The sequence below is a fragment of the Atractosteus spatula genome, chromosome 28, assembly GCF_055471065.1.
Source record: "Atractosteus spatula isolate fAtrSpa1 chromosome 28, fAtrSpa1.hap1, whole genome shotgun sequence".
Lineage (NCBI taxonomy): Eukaryota > Metazoa > Chordata > Actinopteri > Semionotiformes > Lepisosteidae > Atractosteus > Atractosteus spatula.
The window spans coordinates 8,172,796-8,198,474 of NC_142733.1; the positions used below are offsets into that span (position 1 = coordinate 8,172,796).

At 41.9% G+C, this 25,679-nt stretch overlaps 1 protein-coding gene across 1 annotated transcript in view; it reads left to right on the top strand.

Moving 5' to 3' along the window:
* wdr18 (WD repeat domain 18) overlaps positions 1-25,227 on the top strand; it is a 54,756-nt gene extending 29,529 nt beyond the window's left edge. The window contains exons 6-10 of the mRNA XM_088907663.1: positions 1,689-1,753; positions 2,520-2,644; positions 18,698-18,864; positions 21,961-22,029; positions 23,831-25,227. Coding sequence (XP_088763789.1) covers positions 1,689-1,753; positions 2,520-2,644; positions 18,698-18,864; positions 21,961-22,029; positions 23,831-23,959 — 555 coding nt within the window. The 3' untranslated portion in view covers positions 23,960-25,227. The remainder of the gene's footprint in view (positions 1-1,688; positions 1,754-2,519; positions 2,645-18,697; positions 18,865-21,960; positions 22,030-23,830) is intronic.
* The last annotated feature ends 452 nt before the right edge of the window (positions 25,228-25,679 follow it).

Here is a 25,679-nt window from a genome sequence, read left to right on the forward strand (position 1 = left end):
TGTATTGTGTTACAATATGGAATCATGACGTATTTAGTTGTTTGTTTGTTTTTTCATGTCATGTCAAAGAGAAACTAAATTCTGCAAATCCTCTTAAGTTAATTATAAATATAATCCCTCCCAGTGGAAACAGAACTCATGTAAATGAACAAGTTTACTTTTGTTGGGGACCGAAATCCTATTTTGGTGGATGTAAAAAAAAATGTAAAATGTAATGTACAAATGTTGTAAGGTTTGTTATTTAATGATGCATGTGACATTCACAGAGAAGTTAAATGTCTGCTTCCGTTTCCCATATCGTCTTACTGATGTTAAGAATGTCATGCAAATTCAGTTCTTATTTAAATTTTCTCATTTATTTTACTTTCTGTGTGTCTTTAAAGGAGGACTAAGGGCAAATTCACATGACTTTTATGAACACCTTTTAATGGAATTATTTACAACCGTGACGGTCTCTCATTTCCTGAAAGGCTTATGAATGGGCTGTTGGCTTAGTGTATAATAAAATAATAACGCGTGCTATTTATAGGTACTTCCAAACAAAAAGCTCAGAGTGCTATACAATAGTACACACATGGAGGTCTAAAAAATCAAACAATAAATAGATATAACCAGAGTAGGGTACAATTCTGTGTTAAAACCTAGGGGACAAAGATAGTTTTTTAAGTGAGCTGTAAAATATCAAGCCCAGTTCATGGCTGGGCCATCATACGTTACCTGAATGGCCTCTGTTTGGCTCATCAAAGTAATTTTATGCACCTGACTTAATTTAAGTATATTATAGCAAATGGGTTGAGTACATTGAGTGACTTGAAATATATGCTTCAACAAAATGGCCAGTGGATACTTTTGCAAGGCACTGCAAGTATGTGTGCTAAAGATTGGCTCAGCACTTATTGTACTTACTGTATATATCTACTGTATACCTATTATATATTAGGCGTTTTTTCAGTGAATTCCAACAGCATGCAGCAGGGAATAGTTTTTAAAGTATGGAATATTGTTGCCTGACGCAATTCGCTGGAGTTGTCTGTCAAAGAGTGGTGTTTATCTGGAATGTTATAGAGAAAGTGTTGGAAGCAATATTCCATTGCTTTCTGCTGACAGATGGAGACCAATTGTCTTCGAGGCTTTCAGTTAAAAAAGTAATCCAGTCAAGACATCCTTAAAAGGACACAGTTTCTTTGCTTAATGTTTTTCTGGCCCTAGAAGGATTTGCTGTTTAATATTATGACAAGCTAATACAGCAGATTTATTTTTTTCCATTGCTGTATTAATTCAGCTTTTCTTCCTTTCCTTGCAGTCATTTCATTTTAGTGAATTTTTTATCAAATAATATTTAATCTGGGTTGGTGCTATTCCAAACTACTGCTTTTAACTTAAAAACCCTTTTTTTGCCTACTTCAGCATCTCATGTGCCTGGTTGAAACTTAGAAGTGCTTTTCCCCCTGTCCTAAAATAACACTTGGTTGGTATTTAGAAGCTAAAGAAATCTTTGTGTTTTCTAGGCTTTTGTAAAATTTAAGTTGTCTTGTCATGCCTAATTATGTATTCTCAGGAAATAATTATCAAAATGTACAGGGTTTAAATAAAGTAAGTGTTATTGGAGTTATCTTTTTTTTTGTCTGTATTTACTTGGCTGTTGGGAGATTTTGTTTCCTTCACACTTTTTTGTGTTTGTTTTGCAGAATCTCAGTAGAGACAAGGCTTTTCAGCCCGACTCTGAGGGGAATCAAGTTTTCAAAGGACACAGGTACATTGTCAGCCATTCCTTTACCTCAGGCTTATAGCAGTACTGATTGCAGCAAAAGGAGCTGACAGTTAATGCATTGCTTATGGTGACTGTTTCACAGGGATAACATATCCAGACAAAATCCCTATTAACTTCACCTGGTTATGACAGGCACTGAAGACTGTGTAGAAAGTTGAGCTCTTTTCATTTTTGTGCATTAACCTTTTTCCAGGTAGAAAACACTCCAAAACAATCTCCTGATAAACCTCAAAAGATATTTAGAAACTGAGGTGTTAGCTGGAGTCTTAACAATCTTGAAAGACCTTAAAGATGTAGAAGCCACATGGCGTTACCTAGAGACAGAGATAAGCAAGGCCAATCTCACAGGCACTCAGGTCTGGAAAGATTCAGAAGGCATTTGGTGCACAATTCCAGTTGTCCTGGAAATGACATTTTCATTTTTGTTATGAACATGTTCACTGTGCATCACGCCAGATGATTGTCTTTGGAAGCCATTTGTGATCAATGGCCCTTATCGGATTGTGGTGCAGGAGAATTTTCTCAGATTTTAGATTTGAGTTGTGGGAGTCTGGAGCATGCTGTAACCATCTTATTGAAGCCAGTAGCTTTTAAAACCGGAAAAAATGAGATCCTTGGATCAGTGAGCTACTAGCTGCCAAATGGGCTCTTCTCACTTGTAACCGTTCTTATGTTCTTGAGAGTGGTTTATGATGTGTCCACAATTTATTGTGCCTCTCATCTCCTCCTTGTCCTCCCTGCGGCCCAGGAACCTGGTGACTTGCCTCTCGGTGTCTATGGATGGCACACTGCTGCTTTCTGGCTCCCATGACGAGACGGTGAGACTGTGGGACATTCAGAGCAAGCAGAGTCTCAGAACCCTCAACCACAAAGGTAGGCCACAGCACTCCCAAACATCTTGCACCTGCCGCTGTCCTCTACCACTGCCATCCTTCAGTTCGGCTTATTAGGCAAATGCACACGTGCAATGAAATGCTTATTTGCAGGTGTGCTCCAATAATAAAGACATGAAGGAATCACTATGAACATCAACACAGAACAGCAGAAGCAAGTTAAATAACATACAACCTAAAACAAAAAGTGAGATAGGTAGTGTGAGAAGAGAAAAATAACATCAGTGTGAGCCAGTGGTAGGGGTAGAGTTCAATAATCTGACAGCTTGTGGGAAGAAACTGTCTCTGAATCTAGAAATCCGAGCCTTTATACTCCTTTTATAGCAGAGGGTATGGGAGAGAAACCTCTTCATTTCGGCACTAGAGTCCTTGTGGCAGTTATTTTAATGATTCACAGGTAGAGGCCAATTGTAAGGCAGTTGTGTCCTTGTTAGGGCAATTGTTAACATAAAACAATGTCACATTAAAATAATTAATTTTGAGTTTCAATACTTAGAAATAAAAATATCACAGAGAACAAAATTTCAATGTAATTCAGTAAAATGAGAGAATTGGTCAAGGGTCATTGGTCATACTTTTGCAAGGCACTGTATGAAGTGGTATGTGTTATTTTATTTTTGGAGGTTTGCTGGCCTTTACTCGTTGATTCACACAGAGGAACCTTAAGTTAGCCCCATTATCAACCGCAGAGCAATGCTTTTGTGAAGGGGTTGTTAAATATCTATTCGCAGAACATGCGGGTTACACAACAGTCTTTTCTATTAGTAGTTCATCCATATGCAGAAAAACATGGCTTTTTTTTTAGGGAATGATTTGGAAAGGTAATCAACTTTTGGGATTCTTGCTTTTACCTCACCTGATTTCAGGAGGAACATCCAATTCCCTTAGTCATGTCCTGGCTTTTTTGTGGATTTATTTAGCTGGCAAAGTCAGCCTCTTATGCAATGACACGGGGGTATTGCCGGTATTGCTACTGTTTCACAGCTCCAGGGTCTTGGACTGGCTTCTGGCCTCTGGTGTCTGTGTTGGTGCTTGTGTTAGTGCTTGTGTTGGTGTTCTCCAAGTGTTCAGTTTTCTTCATGCTTCTGAATGGCATTCTCTCTAGAGTGGGTCGATTAATTATTAATAATATAATTAATTTGTGGTTGATTGGCATTCTCTCCAGGGAGAGAGCACTCAAAGGATCTCAGTCCCACCTTCCACCCTATGATTAAGGGATGGCTTCTGGCTTGCTATGGCCTTTGCCAGGATATACCAGACTTAATGATATTGTTTGCAGTTGGAAATCTTAATTTCAAGAGGGCTTTGTTACGTTTTGCAATGAAAAACAAAAAGAAAAAATGAAGCAATATAAAATGTGTGTTAGCAACCTAATACGTGCAGCCAGCAAGGATTTCAGCACCACTCATCTGTGCATTACATTGTTTCACGGATGGGCAAAGTTGTAGACAGGTAAATAAATAAATTAGACAAGTAAACAAATTCACAGCTGTTTTTTTATGCAGTGAAATGTCTAGTTTTCCCTTTTCTGTTTCCTCTAGCTCTCTTTCTGCGCGCTGTAGCAGTTGCATTGACAAATTGAGTTCCCACTGCTCTGGATTTAAAAAAAACGACGAGACAGTCCTCCGCCTACCTTTGCTGTACTGCAAAAAACAAAATTGGTTCACAGTTGCACCTGGTCTGGAGGGTGGGGGACTTTCATATTCTTCCAACATCACGACATTTCTCCAGCTTCAAAAAAGCCAGATCCTTCAGTTTGTAAGTTGCAGTGCAGAGAACCCCAGTGTTCTGAAGCAGTTCCTGCTTTAAGGGCTTTTCTTGAGTAACTGCTCCTCCTGTGATGAGCTTCCCCTGGGTGGCACGCCTCTGTTTCCTGCCCTTTATGCCCAACGCCATTCCAAGCACATGCTTAATGAGCAGGCCCGGTCACGAAGAGTCAATACAATTCAGAATTGCCTGGCTGTGTCTGTGGTTCCCCCACCCGGCCTGTTTCCCCCGGGCTGTGTGTGGACGGAGGGCTGACTGGAGGTGGGCAAGTGGGATCAGGGCGCCCGCTGTGCCCTCGGCTCGTGCTTGGTGAGGCAAGCTTGCTTCCCTTCTGGACAGAAGCTGTCATTGTGATAAGGGAAGGAGGGAGGGATGCGGACTTTCTGGCTGCCACTGACTTGGAGGGAAGGTTGTTTTTTTTATGGCTTTATCTCTCTCGAGCAGCAGGGCTTAATGCTCTTCATACCAGCACAGCCTTCTCGAAGGAGGGGGGGGGGAGGGGGCAGGGGAACCCCTGAAATAGCACCCTGCTCCAGAGCACTCACTAGCTCTTCATTTGTTGCTTGCTGAATAATTTGATATGATCTTGATTGCCATACAGCAAGGATATTAACTGGTAGACAGGCCGGGTGAAATCTCTATACATACATAGGGGGAAAAACAAAATATAGTTTGCCACTACTTACAGTTATTACAGTTATCAGTGACAGTATTTAGTGTTTTCAGGACTGGGACTGAATGTTCAGTGTATTCAAGTAAGGGTTTGTATTCAAGTAAGACTGTGGGCCTCAAAATCCTTCCCAAAAAGTGATCATATTGCATGGGTTGATGATTCAGAAATGGTGTAGCACTGCACATGCACTGTAACCTGCACAATGTTTGTGCATTTGGCTTTCTCACCAGGTGAATCAACCTTTTATTTTCCTTCATACGATCTGCAGAATAATCAATAAAGTGTCTTGCAGGTGTTCTTCACTTATAAGTGCTTATCAGGTTAGCCAGTGATGTGCTAAGCTCCTCTTAGAAAACACCACCTGAATAAACATATTGTGCAGCCATGCTGTGCTTGGTGGCAAATTTCATAATGAGGCATGCCTGTCTGTGACCTAAAATTTAATTGGCTGTCTCATTCTGTCTCTAGCAGAGATTGGTCAGTAATTTACTCCTTTCAGTCCACTACATCTTGCTGATCAATGTGAGGTCCTCAAAGACCTCAGTGCTGGCTGCTTGGATGGGGAACTGAGCGCAAGGTCAGCCACAATGATAATTGAGCCATCAGGCAGGCACTTCTCACTATGGGCAGCTGGTCTGAAGCCTAGGGATCACTGCATTGAAGCCCGTGACTCTTCGATTGCCTTTTAGCCCCCAGAGCCCCTGTAATAAAGAGAGAGGGAGGGTACAGTGTCTGTTGGCAGCATGGAATAAAGGCAATTAAACCCAGTTTCACAGACCCTGATCCTTAATCTTCCAGACTGTTTCCCATCTTTATTAAAGCCTTGTAGCTTGACAGTAGCTAAGCAGTGCTATTGCATGGAAAATCAAAAAGGTTTAAAACCATATTAGAGAAAATATAAAGAAAGAAGATCTCAATTTACATGAGGCATAGTGGCATGGATATTCTACTCTTTAGCGTTTCAGGACATGTCAACTCTAGTCGATAATATAACTTTGGCCACATTACTAAAAGCAAGATCACGGGGACAGTCAATTGCATTTAAGATCATGACAGCATTTACAGGAGATCTGTCACAGCCCTTGATGACTTGCTTAATTCTTTGTGATCAATAACCTTTTGACCAGTTTTACACTTTTTTTAAAGAATCTGTAGCAACTGTCGGATTCCGTCGACCTTTTCTAATGGAATCCACTTTGTATGGAGATGTTTGAGCAATATTTGGTAAGACATTACAAGACCTACTGCAAAGTAACAACCGAGGGGAGGCACACATGGCAGCTCATCCAAGTGATCATAGATCTTGGTGCAGATCCTGTAGAAATTTTATGTTTAAACCACAGGTGGGAGAAGAACTATGGAAACAAAAATTGATGCTTTTTTTTGAAGGGTGCTTCTTGCAGTTTTCTACTGTGATATCTGTAAAACCGCTATAGTGTTATATAATCACATCATTAGAATAAAATCTGAAGGCACAGGTTTATCTTTGGCACAATCCTGGACCCTTTACAGTCTTCTACGTTATTACCACAGAAGCCTGCTATAAAATATGTCCTAAATATTGGGGGAGAAAAGCTTCTGCTCATATTATCAGTCATGTCATGAGTTTTGGCAGTCGGATCAATAGTACACTATTTCACTAAGGAGAAGGAAATGAGTCAAGTGCTCATGTATTTTTTAGCTGGCAATACTTCTGAGCTGTACATGAAAATGCACCATCCTTCATACAAGTTTCTAAATGCTTAAACTGCTGCCCCCCCTCACCTTGCGTGCAGAGCTGCAGTGTGAAACAGTGTCTGCATACTCTGTTCTTCTGGACAGAAGGAGCTCTCCAATTATAATTACCACAATTAACTTTATTACAGCCTTATTGCAATGGGCTGAGGGAGGGGACGTCTGTTTCAATCACATGAATCTTGGCACACAGAGAAGAACGTGACTTGGGTTCTTAGTGCAGGAGAGAGGGAATGCTGGTTTCTTCTTTACAGTTTCCCCCTCCACAGACAGCCTGTGCAGTAATTAACAAAGTTGGTTTAATTAACTCCTGGTCCTTGGTGACACCTGACACAAACGAGGATTAGCACTCCAAATTGGAGTCCACTTTCTGCCCAGCCTCCTTTGTGCATTTATTTCAGATAGGTGGTTGATGCCAGCCTGCCAACCGGTTTTACACTACAGTGTCAAACAGGATTGTGTAGTGCAAATGGCGTTATGTCACCTTGCCAGCCCCTTTTATGAATAGTGCTAATTGGAACTAAGAAGGAGCCATCTTCTGTTGACTTGATCTTGGATCTCACTGCTATTAAAGTAAGGAAGAGAAAAGACATTTCCTTTAAAGGATAAGCTCTGCAAATGTTTAGTTCAAAGATTCTGCAGGTGCATTAGCTATTCCACTCTAGATTTGTAGTTTTCTCTGTTACAGTTATCCATGGGAGCACAAGAAATATGTATTGCAGATTTCCACTTACTGTCCTTATACAGTGTGATGTTTTATGAAGTACCATCCTAAAGAGTAAACTAAAGTAGTAAAGGCAGTGTGTAGTCAAGAACGGAGAGCACAAGTTAGTGCAATGCATCATGTAGTGTATGGGAAACCAATGTCAAAGCAAAACATGTGCATTTAAATTATAGGCAGTACTGTGCAATTTAACCAAAGAGAACATTCAGAAGGGTCTGTTTGGGCTTAAATCTTAACAAACTTACAACATGTGTCTCAGATTGTGACGATGTACTGCATGTTCCAAAATCCAAAACTGTAATGTTCTCTCTTCAGAGGTCTAAATTTCTCCCATTGCTTTCACTTGATGATGGAAATGTGGCTAGAATCCCCTCCGGATCTCTGGGAAGTCAGAGCAGCAGTTACTGCAGAGTGCGACTGGTATCCGTAGCTCAGGGGTTGAGATGAAACAAACCTCATACATGCACAAAAATACGGCTGTCTAGAGATTTCTGGATCCTGTGTTTGTCCTGTGCTTAACTACAGAAGCTGGGGAATAGCAGGAATTAGAAGTGCCATTGGGCTAGAAACAGATTAAACTCCGTCTCGTTCTGACAGAGGCCAGCCACACACCAGTGAATCTGAGCCCCATGCTGGCACAGTTCGTGTCTGAGCATCAGTTCCTGCGTTCTGCCCGTCGCACTAAATCTGTGTTCACTTTGGATTGAGTGGGTTGCAAACACAGATGAATACAATGGTACAGGGCCAAGTCACTTTTAAATAAGACTCAGAATACCTCCAAACTAATATGGTTACTTAAAAAATGAAAATGTCCAGAGGCGAAGTCTGGACTTGGAAGCCTACTCTGTTGCAACTGACTGGATTTTGAGAATGTCTGTGTAAGACCTAGAGTACAGGTAGAAACAAGGAAACAGTGCTGAGACATTTAAGAAAACTCGGACTGATTTTGCAGTATTTGATTTTCGCTACTGGTCTGTTGAGTCCGTGGAATGAAAATAACTTGTCCTCTGGTTTTTAGTGTGGGTGCTGGCAACGAGGTGATTTTCTCCGAGATAATTTTCTGCCAGAAGGAAAAAAAAATAGAAACAAGCCAGGCAGGATCTGCTCGTGTGTTGGAGTGTGATGTCAGAGGGTCTGGGTCTAGAGCACGCTGGTAGGACAGGAATTATCAGTTGCGCTTTAGTTGCCAGAACTTGTTACAATCTATTAAGATCATGATGCAGGCTGTCAGTGTGGCATATCGCTGGGAGCTCTGGGAATTTCTCCACAACAGTGTAGGCCCTTTCTGAGTCATTGCTCGGTTTATGCCTGACTTCAGTGTTCCAGTTGGATCCCTCTGGGGCAGTGTGTAATACTCAGTGGCTCAGTTGGGCTAATCCACGAGATACTGGGAAGTTTCACGCATGGAGATCAGTGGAGATCACTCAGTACACAGGGGAAGGGATATCGATGGGCTTGGTTTATCAGTTATCCTTTTGGAGAGTTTAATACAAACGCGTGTTGGAGACAGTTGGATATTTACACAAGATGCTGATCATTATGAATTTATTCTCCAACTTGAAGTAAATGCATTGGGGTTCTGCCTGTTTTAGAAGGGTGTCCCATCTAGATGCACCAAAATAGGCAGCACTGATCGCACAATGTTAAACTGAAGGAACTCAGTGAGACTGGTGAGCATTAAGGCGAATTCGGAATTCATTAGTCTGAATTCGGAAGCAGAATTGGCGTCAGTCCCTGTTTTTAAACTCTGGTTCCGTTTCAAGGTCCCCCTTTTCAAATCACGTAGCAGTGTTGATTCCCGTGACCTTTAAGTCGTGTCCACGTTGGAAATCGGCACCGATTCAAGGGGACCTGGGAAATCAGGAGTCCTAAAGATTATTTTAGATCCGATAAAAATGGGAGTTTTTCCGCCTTTCCAGTGGGAATACTTATCTTGAAAATTTATGTGCTGTCTATGCCACCTTTGGTGGATATTAAAAAAAAAATGGCCAGCTGGTTGATAAAGGGGCTCTTTCTTTTTGCCCCCCTGCCGCCCTGCGCCAGTCCTGAAATGGCGCTGTCTCTGCAGGGCTGGGCCAGGGCAGCCCTTGGCTCTCCTCTTCAGAGCAGCTCGGCAGCTGTGGGATTTACGATCCTGCCTCTGCAGGGACGGGCCATTAGTGTAATGCGAGTCCTGGGAGGGCTGCTTCTGGGGTGGCAGTAAAAGTGGAATCGATATCTGTAATTGAGTGGGAGATAATCAGGCAGCCCGCATTACCCAAAACAAGGAATAAATATACTATGTGTCCGATGCACTTAGCCTCCACTCAACTCTCAAATGCCGCACTTATCAAGGCTCAACCCCAAGCACACTGGGGCTGTGACAGAGGTACATCCTGAATTTTATTCCCTCCCATTATGCGCCTGATATCCTGGAATGAATAGATGTGATAAACTCCGCTTCTTTTACTGAATTCTATCCCCCTGAATGTAATTTAAATGACATTTTTTGGATACTGCAAATGTAACCACCACTATCACCCCCCCCCCTCTCCCTGCCACCTGCAGCCTCCTCAGGGCCTCCTAATAAAGATAGACAAGGAGGAAAGAATGAGATCAGATTTCCTTTCTATTAGTCTTATTGAGATTAAAGGGACGTTTATAGTGCTGCACATTAGGCACAACATTGCCTCTATCTCCTTTGTGCTTGATTCTTTCATTATTTATAATGCAACCATTTAGTCTATTTATTGATGTTTGACTTGAGGAATTATATTTATGTGCAATGGGCACCCTGTCACTTAGATTGCTTGAATATAATATATTAATGGATGTCCATTTTTCTGTAAGCTGTACATCACTGAAATTGCAATTTTTCACAAAAAGACACGGACATCATTCAATTCCCCAGTGCGTTCTCGCACACAAACACCAGGATGTGATGCAGGACTTCTTTTGCACAATGGGAGAATGCCAAATTATTTCTCAGCATCCCAACTTGTGTTCTACTTTTGCTTGCAAAGCGACTTCTCTGATTGGATTGTGAGTCTCCAAGTCTCATTCTGCTGTAATATAAATGTGTTTTAAAAACTGGGACATTTTCTACCCTCGTAAAAGCATGATGAGAGCACTGTTCAGGTGCACTGTCTGCTTCTTGTGGAGGTAGGGAAGAGGGAGCAGAATTAACTCCACTGTGGCTGTATGGATGTTTCATGCTTCTTCAGAATCAGGCATCAGAAATCTTATTCAACCCTACAAATGAGAAGAGTGGGTCTTTCAGTAGAAATTAGACTAATTGGTTTGCCACTGACCTACTGTATGTTCATTTCCCTCAGCAAGTCACTTAGCCAACTCTGTACATCAGATCAGATGCCAAACCAGGACCCCGTTAAAGATGATGAGACCATTTTTGTGTCTTTTGGTCTGGTAATTGGCTTACAAATATTACTAATGAATTGTAACAAAAACACCCACAGTAGAATAATCATGTAAATTAGGTGGCAAAATAAATAGCTTTAGAAGCATTTTTACAATGCATGTAATACCTTCTAGCCTAGAACAATTTTTAGCTTTATGGAGCGACTGAACACGTTTAGGTGGATTAATGACAGTTTTGAAGTATTATTTATGTTTATTGCTTTATGAGAATGTTGCAAGGTTATTTAGAATTTGTATCCTGAGTTCAGTAATAAATGAACGGAAGAGTAATCCCTGGCCACCAGCGTCACTTTAAAACCCAACAAAGGTGCTGATGAAAATCAATTCTCCTCGTCCTTTTGCTTATCATAGCACTGTCGCTTATAGGTTCTTAATTCCTTGTTTAGTGGCATTATGTACAGCATGACGTGGATAGCAGGACAAACAAATAGCATTGATCTCTGCAGCCTCTGCAGGCTCTGTGCCTGTTGCATTGCTGTTATGTGATTTGTATTGAGGGCAGCATGTTTTTAAAAATATATTCACAGGTTGTTAACAGCAACCAATCATGTAAAAGCTGTCAACAGGATTTGCAGCACAACATGATTATTTTGTGAGGCTGGTTGTGAATGAGCTGTACTGCTGGCGATTTTGACTGAGCTGTGCGTGCTGTATCCAGTTTGTGGTGTTAGAGACTGCTTGTCTGCAGTGTCCTCGATACCTGGCTGCCGCACTCCAACCTTTCGGTAATGTCATGGGTGGGGGGGCAGGCCATCTTTGAGCCCATTCGGAATCTTCTTTCACCTACAGATGTTACTGCAGTTTTTCTTTTTCCACCTCGGATTCTCAGACCAGTGCAATACATATTAATTGACAGGTGTTAAAATATAGAAGTTACCCACCATTTGATTTACATTTACATTAAATTAAAAAAGATAAATCGTCTGTTGCGTAAGCCATTTTATCTCAACCTTCGCTGGCGTGAAATAGTTTTGGCATGGGAAACCCACTAAGTCAGCATACCTTTCAGGAATTATGGCTTTCCCCTCCTTCCTTCAACCTTGTCAAGCCACCAATTTATATTAAGATTAAGAAAATGAGCTGTTCAGCGTATTCTTTTTGCATGAACTGACCAAGTCTTAATTTTTGACAGATGATCTGGAAAAGTGTTAAGCGTTGAATCTCAGTAGCCATTTAGTCCAGCTTCTCTTCTGGATCCTCCTAGATTTGAACCCTGGGTTATTAGAGTGTTAGTGATCTGCCTATAATAGGGATGATGAATTTTACTTTATAGCGCTCTAGTAAGGCTTACTTGCTGGAATGGTGAAAAACATATTTTAATCTGGTTCTTTACATTCTTCTTTGGCTTAATTGAACAGAAGTAAAGCAGGTAGTCTTAACTGTCAAGCACAGTAGTTTTATTTAAATTTATATTTCTTACATACTTGAAAAAGAGTTGTGGCTTTTACATAAGTCTTCTGGATATGATACAGTTGATCTGTTTGAGAAGTATGATCTTAGTTAAGTTAAACTAAAGAATTATATGTGCAGGCACACAGAGACAAGACAGTGCTCGAATCTTGGCATTTCTGTAGTTAATGACTCCTTGGGTAACATACCAGTTTAAAATGTGCCTAACTATCCATGCACAGCCCTCTATGTTCATCACTATCCTGCCAAGCTTTAGCTTTAGCATGAGTTTCAAGAAGCAGTCTGATCCCAGAGTTAAAGGGTGAAATCTGCCATCTCAATGGAGTGGACTAGAGATGTGGTTAATGTTCCAGGCTCTCATCATGCATGTTGTGGGATCAAGGCCCAGCTGTGGCTGCTGTTGTTGCAGCCTTGATCGAGGTGCTATACCCAAGTGCTCCAAGTACACCAAGCTGTAGAAATTGGTAAAAGCATTGTTGGATGTAAATGATGATGGTCTGGTATTGCATCCAGAGGTGATGCACATACTGTCAGCCCACTAAATTCTACAGAATCTGTCTGAAACTCTGGTCTGATGAGCCATTAGGCTGAAGTATAGACTTTTTACTTGTATCATCTACAGTGACCTGTTTGCCAGTTTTTGTTCTGGGACATATGCCATCTACCTTCCCAAAGCAGCATTCCTGCCAGACTGGAAGGGAAATAACAAAAACAGATTCTTCCACAGCAGCGAGTGCTGAGTGTGGAATTTTAAATAGTTGCAAAATGCAGATGGGACAATTATAAAGCATTGCTTTATCGATTCTGTAACGGTTACGTTTATATTTGCTCAACAGATGGAGAGCATTAGGACTCTGGGAACATTAATGAGAGCTGTTAAATCTGTATACACACTAAACTTACACACTGTATATACAATACTGTCAAGTAGTGACTAAACATCTGGTCCCAAATGGATAATAAGAAATGCTAGTATATTCCGTTTCAATGATGCTGGTAGCTTTAATGTTTTCCATTGATAGGATAATAATATATAACGTTCTTATGCTTTTGTTGCATACGTTAATTATATCACAAGATATACTTGGAGACCACCACATATTCATAAAGAAAATAACATGTTGCTGGCTTTTGCAGTTGAAAACAGTAGGTGGATTCTGTCATCTCCTTGAGCGGCGCTGCTTTTGAGATTGCATCTTTCGGTCAGCTCTCATTGCTTGGGCTTTCCGGCAGACAGGAAGATCTCAGGCTTTGCAACAGCTGTTGAGCAACCAGGAGTTGCCTCTGGGTCCTGGCAGAGGCATTTCAAATGTCTGTGCAGTAATCTTTGTGAAAAAGTGTCTGGAGTTTCCTGGGTATGCCTTTACAGGATGAAATTTAAAAAAAACACACACGATATAACTGTCTCTCACTGTAAGATCTTCAATCCGTTTGCTTCTTCCCTTATCCTCCTCCATCTCTGCCTTTCCCCAGTGGCACAAGGCAGCATGCACATGAAGCCAAGTTCACACCTCATTTCTTTTGGGGAAATATTTCAAGCAAGTACCTTATCTCCTTTTATAGCTTGCCAGATGAAATTATCTTAACTACTTCTTTGGCACAGGAGACGTGGGACAAGAAAAACTATTTAAATGCTTGCAGTAAGAGGTAAGAGTAAGAGTTTATCGATTTCTTATCTACAAATCTTTGAATGCCAAATGAAAAGTGAAACCTGGTCCCATATAAAAGGTTTAGAAACACTAATCTTAATACAGATTTTGCTACAAGGCAGATAAAAAATGACTCCCACTTCATCCACCACCAGGCTGTGTGCCGCAGGGTGATGTGGCGGCCATTCTGGGCCAGCAGCCTCGCTACACAACTGATCTAGTAGTGAAGAGAGAAATTGCTTCATGGGCCTTTAGGGGGGGCAGATTGTCGAAGCCCAGAGTGGAATTACAAACCATGGGATTGTTAATGACAAAATGGTTGGGGTCTTGGTCTAACATCTCATCTGAGGAATGGCATCTCCTACAGCGTGTTCTGTCCTGTGATATTGAACTGGAAATTTCACTTACTGGCATAGCATCAAAACAGCAGCAGCCTGGCTTTCTATACAGGCCTCCTAGTCCCAGAAATATCCAACCATCTTGACAGAATACAATGAGAAGCATTTGATGGTGTGGACTAATCATCTCTGCCTAATGTTCCAAATCATTGGTCTGAGGTGAGGAGTTTAAAGTTAGCAGATACGGGCCATATTGGCAAAGTGTTTGGCACCAAATTCAGTTTCACCTATAACACAATAATACTACAGTAATGCAAATAAAAAACCAGAACAAACGGTATAAAGTGGTTGATGGGGGATTATTTGTACGGCTCCATGCTTCTTACATACTACTTCAGTTTTGTTTTCTACAGAAGCGGGGTGTAAAGTTTGATAGCTACAGCCAAAGGCCCCTGTTTGCCCCCAGCTCATCGATAGAAGCAGAACGTTCCAGAAGATGTAGCATCAGCTGTGTCAAATTTTTTAATCCGTTTCTTATCAAGCCCACTATCTTTTTTGCCCTAGTTTGTGAGTGAATCACTCCCGGTTCTATTTTCTGTAACAGATTGTGGGGGCCCAGATTATGCTTATAAATATCTCAGTGCGTGACAGGTGAATGACAACTATCAGTACAGCTAAAAGTCTGTATGGGAGATTCGTTTTGCAAATGCATAGTTATGAGCGCGTCTCCAACGGCTGACTGGATTCTCAGAAGATGCACATGTACCTCCAGAGCTAATTGATAGCAGCAGTGTATAGGCAGTACTGGATGTCAGTCCTTTCCCAGCAGTGCATGATTTAATTTGTGTTCTGTTGCAGCAGTGACTGAGACTTTATGGAGAGTTTGGAGAACGTGCAGTCCTTGCTGCAAGCGTGCAGGATCTGTTTGACGAGTGTGTTCAGAAAAGGAATTTTCAGGGTGCTCCTCAGTGGCTGAGCCAAGTATTCCCCTAGAAACGCAATCCAGTGAGCATTTTTTTTTTATCCCAGGGAACACCCTGGGATTTTTAATGACCACCAAGTCAGGACCTCTGTCTACGTCTCATCCGAAGGTCAGCACCTTTTTACAGTATAGTGTCCCCATACTGGGGCATTAGGACCCACACAGACCGCAGGGTGAGCGCCCCCTACTGGCCCCACTAGCACCTCCCCCAGCAGCAACCTTAGCTTTCCCAGGAGGTCTCCTATCTAGGTACTGACCGGACTCACAGCTGCTGAGCTTTAGTGGGCTGCCAACTGTGAGCTGCAGGGTGATATGTCTGCTGGCTTACAAATTGATGGAAATACAGTTTTTTAAATCAAGCAATTTTATTATTATTCCAAATGAAAATACAACATCCTACAAGCTACCATTTTTGTGATTAAGTAAATTAATCTGCTAAATTGATCATACCCCACATGTTCCAAGTGGTCATGCTTTGGTTTAAGAGTGACATGTCAGACCTGCTAGAGTAGACTGTGGACCTTTAGGTCTAGTAATAGCACAAGTGAGGCTGTGAAGTCCAAATAGGCTGTCGTTAGATGAGTACATCACACATGCAAGAGCATCACAAATCTACAGTCCTGACTAGGAAGAGAAGGCACTGATACCTTCCTAACAGAAGCTGTCTGTTTAAAAAAACAACTGATTTTAGCTTGCTTTAGTTTCTCACCTTCCTTTTGCGTTTATGGTAAGACTTTCTTTGCAGGTAACACAGTAAAAATTGTTGTTGTTTTCCTAAAGACATCACTTTGCAGAAGTTTCTTTCAGTGATTTCAAATGACCTTTTTAGGGCATCCAGTCATTAAGTTCTATAATGATGAATTGTAGTGGATGCCGCTTAGATTCTCCTCTAAGAAAAGAGATTAAGAAATGTGATTATGCTGGGGAGAGCCATGCAATATTTGCTTGCATTCAAAAGATTATTATGCATAAAACGTCCTACGCCATCTTGCAAAGACGATCATTTTCTTTGACTTTTCTTAAACCCATTTGTCAGTGTTTATTTTTGGTACTGTGTTCTGAGCTTGCTTGAGCAGTTTAATTAAAACATTAGGAAATTTGTAGATTGAGCCAAGACTTTTTTTACTGCATAATGCAATCAATCTACTGACTCACAAAGTGAAAAATAGTGCCCTTCCCACTTTGGAGCCGAGAAATCTGCATTCTACAATAACATTTTATTTTTGTCTGCAGTGTCTGACCAGTTACTGAACAGGAGTTGATGCTGGGCAGAAATTGGTTGTATGTGGTGCAAGCATGGAGACAGAAAATATCTTACTAAATTAATCTTACCTAATTTAATGTCTCTTCATCTCAGACTACTTGCTGTCTGACTCCCTGCAAAAACCCTTGGAGGTAATGATATCTGTATTCTGAATATATTAATATATTCTTAATATATATTATATCCTGCCACTGAAACAGGTAAAGACAGAGAAAAAACAGTTAATGCTTACAGAATGGTTACAGGTAAGAGGGAGCTATTTAGTCAGGTTTGCTTGATTGGTTGTTTGTCCAATTAAGCTTACTGTTTGGAGAATCTTACCTGTGCAGTTCTTATAGGAATCCAGGGCCTCGGGTTCAACATGAGCATCATGGCACTGTGGCTTGTTCCATTCTCCCACAGCCCTTTGTGTAAAAACTTCCTGTGTAAAAGATTCCTCTTATTTTCTGCCCTACATGGACATGCATTTAAGTTTATTTATTGTTCTTTACTCCTGTTTTTTGTTAAGTTTGAAGCATCTCTTTGCTTTCATTTTATCAAGAAATGTTTAACACCTGAATCAAGTCTGCACAAGGTTGTCCTTGATTGAATGTAGCTTTGATTTAAGTCCAGTTGTAAATTAGGACTGAAGCTTATTTATGGAAACTGAATTTCTTCTTTGAAACTCCAGCAAACTTTGTACAGTTGTCAATGTTATTCCTGAAAATGTCACTGAAAGTGGGGAAGTTTAGTTATTCACTGTAACCATCAATGGAAATTAGTCTGTATGATTGAACTACTGTTGATTTTGGAATTTGTTCCTTAATCTCTACAGGGACAGGACCATTACTGAATGGGCCCTGTATCTTCTGTGATATAGCTGCCTGGTGCCATTCTCCTTTAACATAATGGAAGCTTCAGGCATTAAGTGCTTAGGACACTTTTTACAATTAAGTCCAGAATGTGGACAAGAGCCAGCTATTATAAAGAGACTGATCATGTAAATTACCAACTGCTTGTCTGTGAGCTGGTTTAGAAATATCAGATCTTGCCAATATGCTCATAACATTTGTGGTCTGGTTATAAATAATTTGATGGAAAGTTAGGGTTTATCAGCAAGCAGGGCCCATCATAAATACCCAAACCTTGAAAAAAAGATTAAAAGAGATGTGCAGTTAAATATACTCCCTGTGATAATCTGAGGTCTTCGAAAACAGATGTTAGAAAAGACGTTCTGTCAGGAGAACTTTTAAAACATGTTCCGTCGTTGTTGTTCCAGCTTTAAGGACCAAGCTGATGGAGCTCACTCTTTGACTCCCCTTCTCAGCCTCCAGAAATGCGTAGAATACATTAGGCCATATTTATAAAGCAGGTTTCCACTCCACTAAGTTTACCGGCTCCTAATTTTGAAAACATCCAAAAAACTGCCTATAAAGACATTCCGATAAGCATTCTCAGAGATTTATTTTCTGCTTTTACAACCTAGCCATCTTTTTCTTAAACCGGTGGTGAAGACTTTATCAAATAGAACCTCTGGCCAAAACTGCGTGACTCAGTACTATGTAAACTATTCATCTTTTTATTATACTGTAAAACTTAATACATTTCTGCAGCTTTTATTTTTTCTTCATGATGTAACTCATTCTGTTTTGATGCTAGAAACCATTAAAAGCAGACAGGGATAAGGGTCCAAAAACATAACACTGATTTCCTGGAATGGTGATGTTAGTGGACCTGCATTTCTTCAGTGCTGTAGTACATACACCACCGAGAGCCTCACTCGCAATTTCAGCTGCTGTTTACAGCACCACATCCACACGGACGGCGTGCTGGTCTTGCTTGAAACCATTTTTTCAGCTGTGGCCTTTATAAATTCTTACTTATTAGTCAGATCTCAGCCCAGCTGCAGTTTGCTCTTGTTTTTCACTACCGTAAAAATGAGCGATTTGCGATTTCTCATTTTGTTTTTGTATGGGGTCCCAGTTATGCCCTGTGAGCAGACAGGTTTGGCTCATTAACTGTAGTGTGGGCTTCCCCTCAGGGGACGAATCCGGACCGATATGCAGAATGACCTTCTCTTCTGCTCGTTGCCCCAGGGCCAGTGACCAATGCCTTCATCATGCCAGCCCCTGCCAACATGTTCCTCCCGGACGGCCGCCCCAGCGTCCCACTGCCACGTTTCAGTAGGCACCTGAACACCACAGAGCAGGGAGAGGGTCCCGAGGCAGGGGGGGTCAGTCTGCGCCTTGGGCTCCACACACAGGTGAGTCCCTCATCGCTAAGAGCAGGCTCTCCCTCAGGTCGGGGAAAGATTTCTCGGGCTTGCCTCATCAATCTCAGTGTCGCCATGGTGAGCACAAGTGTTGTGGCTGATCAGCAGTTGCTCATGAGTGTTTGAGTGACCATCTCATTAAACAAGGCCTGATAGGTGACCGTTGTTCTCCTGTGGGATGATTTCAGAAGTCTAGAAGAAGCAAAAACAAAGATTTTACAAATGCATTTTGAGCTGTTTTGTCAAGGTGTGTCATTTTGCCTCACGGTATCCTTAAGTCTTTTAAAAGTGCGGTTGCTCCCTGCACAACATGAGCAAAGCAGCTGCCATGAGCAGGTCTGCTTGGCTTTGTACGTTGCCTGTTGGGTTTATCCCAGGCTTTCATGCTTTTTAAAATATTGTTCAACCATGCATACATCATCCTCATGCATTAGTTCTGCTTATTTCTAAACCATTTAAAAAAGCAAAAATGGCATTGACTCACTACATGGCAGTCGATGAAGGACGGTAAGGGTTGCTCGGGGGGCCGCAAATCAGCTAACAGCATGAATGGTACAGCGCACATGATCGAAAGTGGCAGTGTGCCGTACTGGGGCGGGTTCTGGGGTAATACCTGAAACCTGCCCCTGCGCAGGGACTGCGCAGCTGAATGCACAGACCTGTGCCTCTTCGTTCAGGTGGGCCGGTGCCGGCAGATCTACACCGGGCCGCAAGCCCGCGTCTGGATCGCTTTCCCGTTGGCAGACACAAGTTTGCGATTGGGGGGGGGGGATGACGCAGCATTTTTCCCCTCTGGGCTCCTGACTTTCTAGAAGTCATGTGCTCGTGGTGCATCGTAGGGATGCCTGCTGACTCATCGCTTCGATGCCCTTTAAATAAAACAACCGTCACCCCTCCTGCAGTTGCCACTGAGGCCTCTAAAACATCAAAGAGCTGTCTATTCCAGCAGCATTTTAGCACATAGAAACCCTTTACAATTAGATTTATTTTTAATGGACTTTAAAAATTGCATAAAAGCATTGAAACAGGGTGCATTAACATTTGTTAATTAATATCTTTAAGGGCTTAGAGGGACTTTTCTACAGTGTTGTGCTTTATAACGCCTACAGGCATTTGATTAACATGCTCATCCTCTACCTGTTCTGCCTTAATGCTGATTTCTGCAGTATGTGGCTTGATACTTAAACAGTATGAATACTTTAAGATTCCCCACTTCTATTGTTTTGCTCACGTATGGACATGGGTTCCATATGTATCCATCCATCTGTCACAGGGGAGCCTATTCAGGTAAGCAGTGAGCACAAGGCAGGGTACACAGTGGACAGGACGCCAGTCCGTTGCAGGGCGGACACAGACACCCACACACTAACACCAGGGCCAGTTTTCCCTGAAGCCAATTAACATGCCAATGTGTCTTTGGACTGCGGAGGAAACTCATGTAAACGTGCGAAGAACATACAAACTCCACACAGATAGCACCCCAGGTCCGGAGTTGACCCCAGGAACCCAGTGATACTAACCAGTGTGCCATCATGCTGTCCCCCGTGTATCCATTCCAAAAAAAATCAAGAACTGTTCAGATCCCCTCTGCTAAAATACTATCTTCTACCACTGGTGGCTGTTTCAGAATGGAAAAAAGCCACAGCTGCCAAAAACTTCTGCCCCTCTCTCTTTGAATCACACACTAGTTGCCTTCTGGAGGCACGAACTCCTATTTGTCCCTCTCCCAGAGGCTTGCTATGTACATGCTGGCTAATCTGTGTGCCCCAGGGACTGTCGTGTCTCCTGAAAGCTCATTTGCTGAAGACATTTAAAAAAAAAACCAACAAAAAATGCATTCCTGTATTCAGCCCAAGGGCATTTGAAAAATTGCCGCTCTGATCATGCAGCAGAACAGTCACAAATTAAGCTGCTCCAAAATGGGGATTTAATTTTAGTTAAGGATTATTGCTGCGTTTATGTGGTGTTGAACACTTTAGCCATCAAGAGCTCACCAGGAACAGCCTCCACTTTCCTCTTCTCTTCTGAACTGCCACCGCAAACCAGCGGCTTTGGCAGGAAGAGAAGAATTGCTCCAGACGAGTTCTGTCTTTCCAGGGACGCTTGCTTGAGTTTACAGGTCTCAGTCGGTTTCCTCATTTGATTGAAGATGTGTGAGTAGGGAGCTGCGTCAGCATGCGTAGGCTGCAAAGGAACAGGAAAAGGTTCTGAAAGGTTTGATGCTGAAACCTAAGGTAAAGAAAAGAAACAGTATCTGAACAGATACCTGAAGAAGACTCAGTCGACACTTAGTGTTTCTTTTCTTTGCCTTTCAGCATGGAATGAGTCTTGACCTGTTCATTTATTTGATGCTGTTAATACATTTTTTTTAGAATCACCACACAGTTGCTAATTGAGTGGTATCTCCCTGGATGACTGGAGGCAGATTGGAACAGTATTGTTCTTGTGCTGTAGAAAGTCAAGCTTCCAGATTCAGCAATGTATCAACATCAATGTGCCTAAAAGAAATAGACACAATGATACAGGGAAACAAAGAAATACCGAAATGGCTACCTCAGCTACACTGAGTTCTTCGCACAGGAACATGTATAGAAAAAAGGCAGGTCAATTAATTTTGTCCCACTCTGAAATCCTAACTAAGAGCTTTGTCAGCGTCCTTTGGCAATCCCAGCTAAATTACAGGAATGTTTAGGCCAATGCCATAAAAAAGTTATACCTGCGATCGTAGCTGCCTTTATGAAGCCATTATGGTTTTTGCTCATGTAAATTAAAGTGTGATTGATGACCTGTTATTATTCCCTAGGCTTTATTTCTTTTTATTATGTTTTCTTTTCGAATTGATAGGAAACGTTTCAGTGCCCGGAGGCTCCTTATTGCTATGTTAGCATGTCTGCGGCTTGTTAAAGACTTCAGTGTTGAAAACCTTAGTGTGATTTGTTTGGACTCTTTATTCTGGGGGTTGAATAATGAGAAGGGATCCTTAGCTTTCTCCCCAATGCACAGAAATTGTTTCCTGAATTAAGTCAGTGATAAGACAAACAAAATGGCAATAGCCCAGATTATTAAACAATTTCTTCTCCATCTTAGGGCTCAGAAGAATCCTATCTGGAGAAGGCTGACAAGCTATACTCCATGATGTGTGCTATCACAGACAAGGTAAGTGAGATGTCTGTTCCAAGACTGGCCTCAAAGGGTCCCTATCTTGGGGACGTTTTCAGTGCTGGTTCCTCTGCTCACTGAAGCACATCCTGCTAGCCCTGCAAGTTCATGATGACAGCACTTTGGTCCGCTCCACGTTCTGAAGACTGTAATCATGCTACTTCTGTGGTTGTCCAGCTTTTCATTGCATCTGTGATGTCACTTCTGGTACAAGACCAGAATTTTTTTTTAATAGTTGAGGGAATTTCATTTAGTTTTGTATTATTGTAAATGTTGAATTTGGAGGAATGGTATTTGTTAAAATCTATTGAGCGGTATTGCTTGAAAGGTCTCCTTTCAGTCATAAAAAAGATTCACCTTAAGAGACATTTATTTCATGTGCATTTCTAAGTAGTTTGGTGAGGAATAAACATTCATCATAGGCAAGCCTACTTATTAAACATTAAATAGTCTGTAATGGCTCACTTTTCAAGAGCACTGTTAGATTTGTTGCTGTTACATCACATGCCTTTGCTAGGGACATAGGTACTTGAAATGACAGGCTGCAAGCACATTCACTTATTAGGCCTGCATCTATCCTTTTAATATCCTCTTCAAGGAAATAAAGCCCTCAAAACTCACCTTACATATAATGGAACTAGAAGGCTCTTAAACAAGCTTGCTTTATTTAGAGCAAATTCATGACATGACCAGATGCAATCTCCAGCACCAGGGAAGTATGAAAATGTTAAGCAACATAGAAACCTGCCGTTGCTTTCCTTGAGGCCAATGGAGTTTTGTTTGAGTTTCTGTACCTGTGGTGTAAGTGTCAGCCAGCCCTCTGTGTTCCCATTGTTGTCCGAGTGAAGCACAAGGAAAAATCCAGCAGATGTGATTGTTTTTCTGTGTTGTTGTGGTGATTTGTCATTGTTATGTTATACGTCAGGGCAGCTCAATTTCAATATACGTTGTTCTGCATCGTTATTGGCTTAATGGGACCATTCAAACAATTTCCAGCAGCTCTTCAGGTGCCTGTGCTTTGAACTGGCCTTGAAATGACACTGGCCTCCAGGATCAGGATAGCCCATTCCTACTTTAACCAAGCTGCAGTTTTTTTCTCCCTTGCCCTGAGTGAGCTGGGTTATTAACATTGCAAGTCTTACTTAGATAGTTCATCTCCGACGATGTTCTGTTGCTTGGCCAGCACTCTCCCTGCCTCTCCAGCTGTGTGTTTGGGAGGATTAGACTGATAGACTGTCTTGCGGGGTCACGGAGGGCATATTATCTGCCAGGCGATAGAGATGCTGCAGGATTCTCTGCTCCGGAGAATGTTAAGTGGTGTTAAGTGGATTAGCCTCGCTCCATCAAAAAAAAAGACCGTCTCTGCAGGCTGGTCGAACCTGAATTGCGTTTAAAATAATAAATAACAAAGAGACGAGGCAAATTTACTTAATATCACCAGCATTCGTTTTCGCTCTGGGCGGCACAGTGGTCAGCCCCAGGTTCAATTCCAGACCTGGGGTGCTGTCTGTGTGGAGTTTGGAGATGGTTGGAAAGTCTTTGCTCTTTTTTTTTTAAATGCAGAGTTGACCTCACGCTGACACCTTCTCTGACTGTGTTCATAATAAAGGGCTGGTGCCAGTCTCATCCCGGATGTTGTGCACAGCCTGCGAAAGCTACATTGTCTGCATGTGGAATTTGGGAGTACATTGTGTCGCGTGCAGGGGATGAGTTAAGACAGGCTGACCTGGTTAGGATGCACAGCTCTGCTGGTCTCTGTGCTGACCCCGTCCACCTCCATCCCTCATGTCTCCCGCAGAGAGTGTTCGGCGATGGCGAGAACACCAAGGTGCGTGTGGCCGAGCTGGAGGAGGAGGTCAAGACGCTGAAGAAAATCAACAAGGACCTATATGAATTCTCTTCACAGCTGCTGACCAAGCCCAGCTGAGGACTCCTCAAGAGAAGGGGGCTTTAACCCAAAATTGGGGGGGGGGGGCGGCAACTTACAGCATAAGGGAGGCTGTGAGGATAGCATGATTTTAATTTTGTGGTTCCTACTGCAGTCAGGGGGGGAGGGGGGATTTTGGGATACTTGTCCACAAATGACAAAAACCATTTCGGTTCTTGCTGTAGTACACTGCTGTACAGCTCCATGGGGCTGTTCAAAAGCCTTGTGTTCTCACATTTGCCCATTTGTAATTCTCAAAGGCCTGATCTGTCTGATGCATTGCCCCAGGCGTCACTCAGCGCCCACCTTTAAATTGACTAAGGCAATTAGAAAAAGCCCTGGCTCACTGACCCGTTTCATAATTCTACAGCCCTCAGCCTTTCGGAATTTAATTTTTCATAAAACATTCCATCTGTTCTTCCCTGAGAGAGGACTGTAGTATTCACTTCTCCCATGTAAATCATTCAACCAGCTAGTCAATAAAATATGTTCTACTACAGAATGCGTACTTCAAAAAAACGATTTGTGGGGATAACACCTATGCTCATCTTAAACAAGGCAAAAATAATCTATGTATTCCTACTGCGTCAGCTTGCACAGCAAATGGAAACGAATGACTGCAGGATGAGATATAGTTTTATCGGTTCGTACTACTCTCTTGCCATTGCCTTTAATCCGCCCATGAATTATAAAGTGCCATTCAGAATTGACTAGTTTCCAAGCAGTCCCTGATACCTGTCAACCAGAACACTGCAAGTGCTGTTCAGCTCCTGCACGACACGGCGCTCTGAAAACAACAGATCTTTTCCTGGTAGAATTCGAGGCCCTGTTGGACTTGCCAGAAAAATAACTAAAATCGAACTGGTTTGGATGACCAGCCTACCTTTTCTACAGATTTACTCTCACTGGCATTCAGCAAATATTGAAAACAGCTGCCAGTTCAGACCAGTTTCCATTAGTGCTTTGATGGAAACCCACAACTGACTGCTTTCAAGCTATTGCAGACTGATAGTACTGCAGACCTTTGAACACAGGTCCCGTAACTGTGTTTTCTATTGAGTATTCACCCCTTTGTTGACTTAAATTAAGCACACTTAGACTGGGAAACGCGGGACTGAAACTGGAAAGTAGGGAAAGAGGAGTTGGTCTTGATGGTGAATTAAATGTGAGGATTCCTGTACATCGTGATTTGGGACTTGTCATGTAATGAGCTGTTTTTTTAATCAATTTTCCCCATTTTGCCTTCAAAATAAATAATTTGAATTTTCTTTTGGAAAAATTCCACTTTTTTTCTAACACTCTGTGGTATTTGCTGAAATTTATTAAATTCAGTTTTTTGTCTTCTTAAAAACCAATCTAGAGATGCTGCAGGTAACACAATGGTAAGAATGGGGATTTCCAATGTACATATGCTATGAAAAACCATATTCTGTACCTTATCCCTCCCCTTATCTCCATTTTAAAGAGGAACAGACAACCCACACTGAAAAAAGAAGGGCAAAAGAAAACAGAATTGAAATGGATTTAATTCTGTTCTGGCTGAGCATTAAGTAAGTTGTGCCCTAAGGTAAGGGGGCGAGGATGTTTTTGAATCCAAATTGAAAAAACCCTCTGAGCAGAGCTAATTTAAATGACGGCCAAAAGGAACCTTGTTGTGTGGAAGAATGGGCAGGGACTGAGAATTGTGCAGAGCTCAAAAGGAGTAAAATGAAGGCTGGTG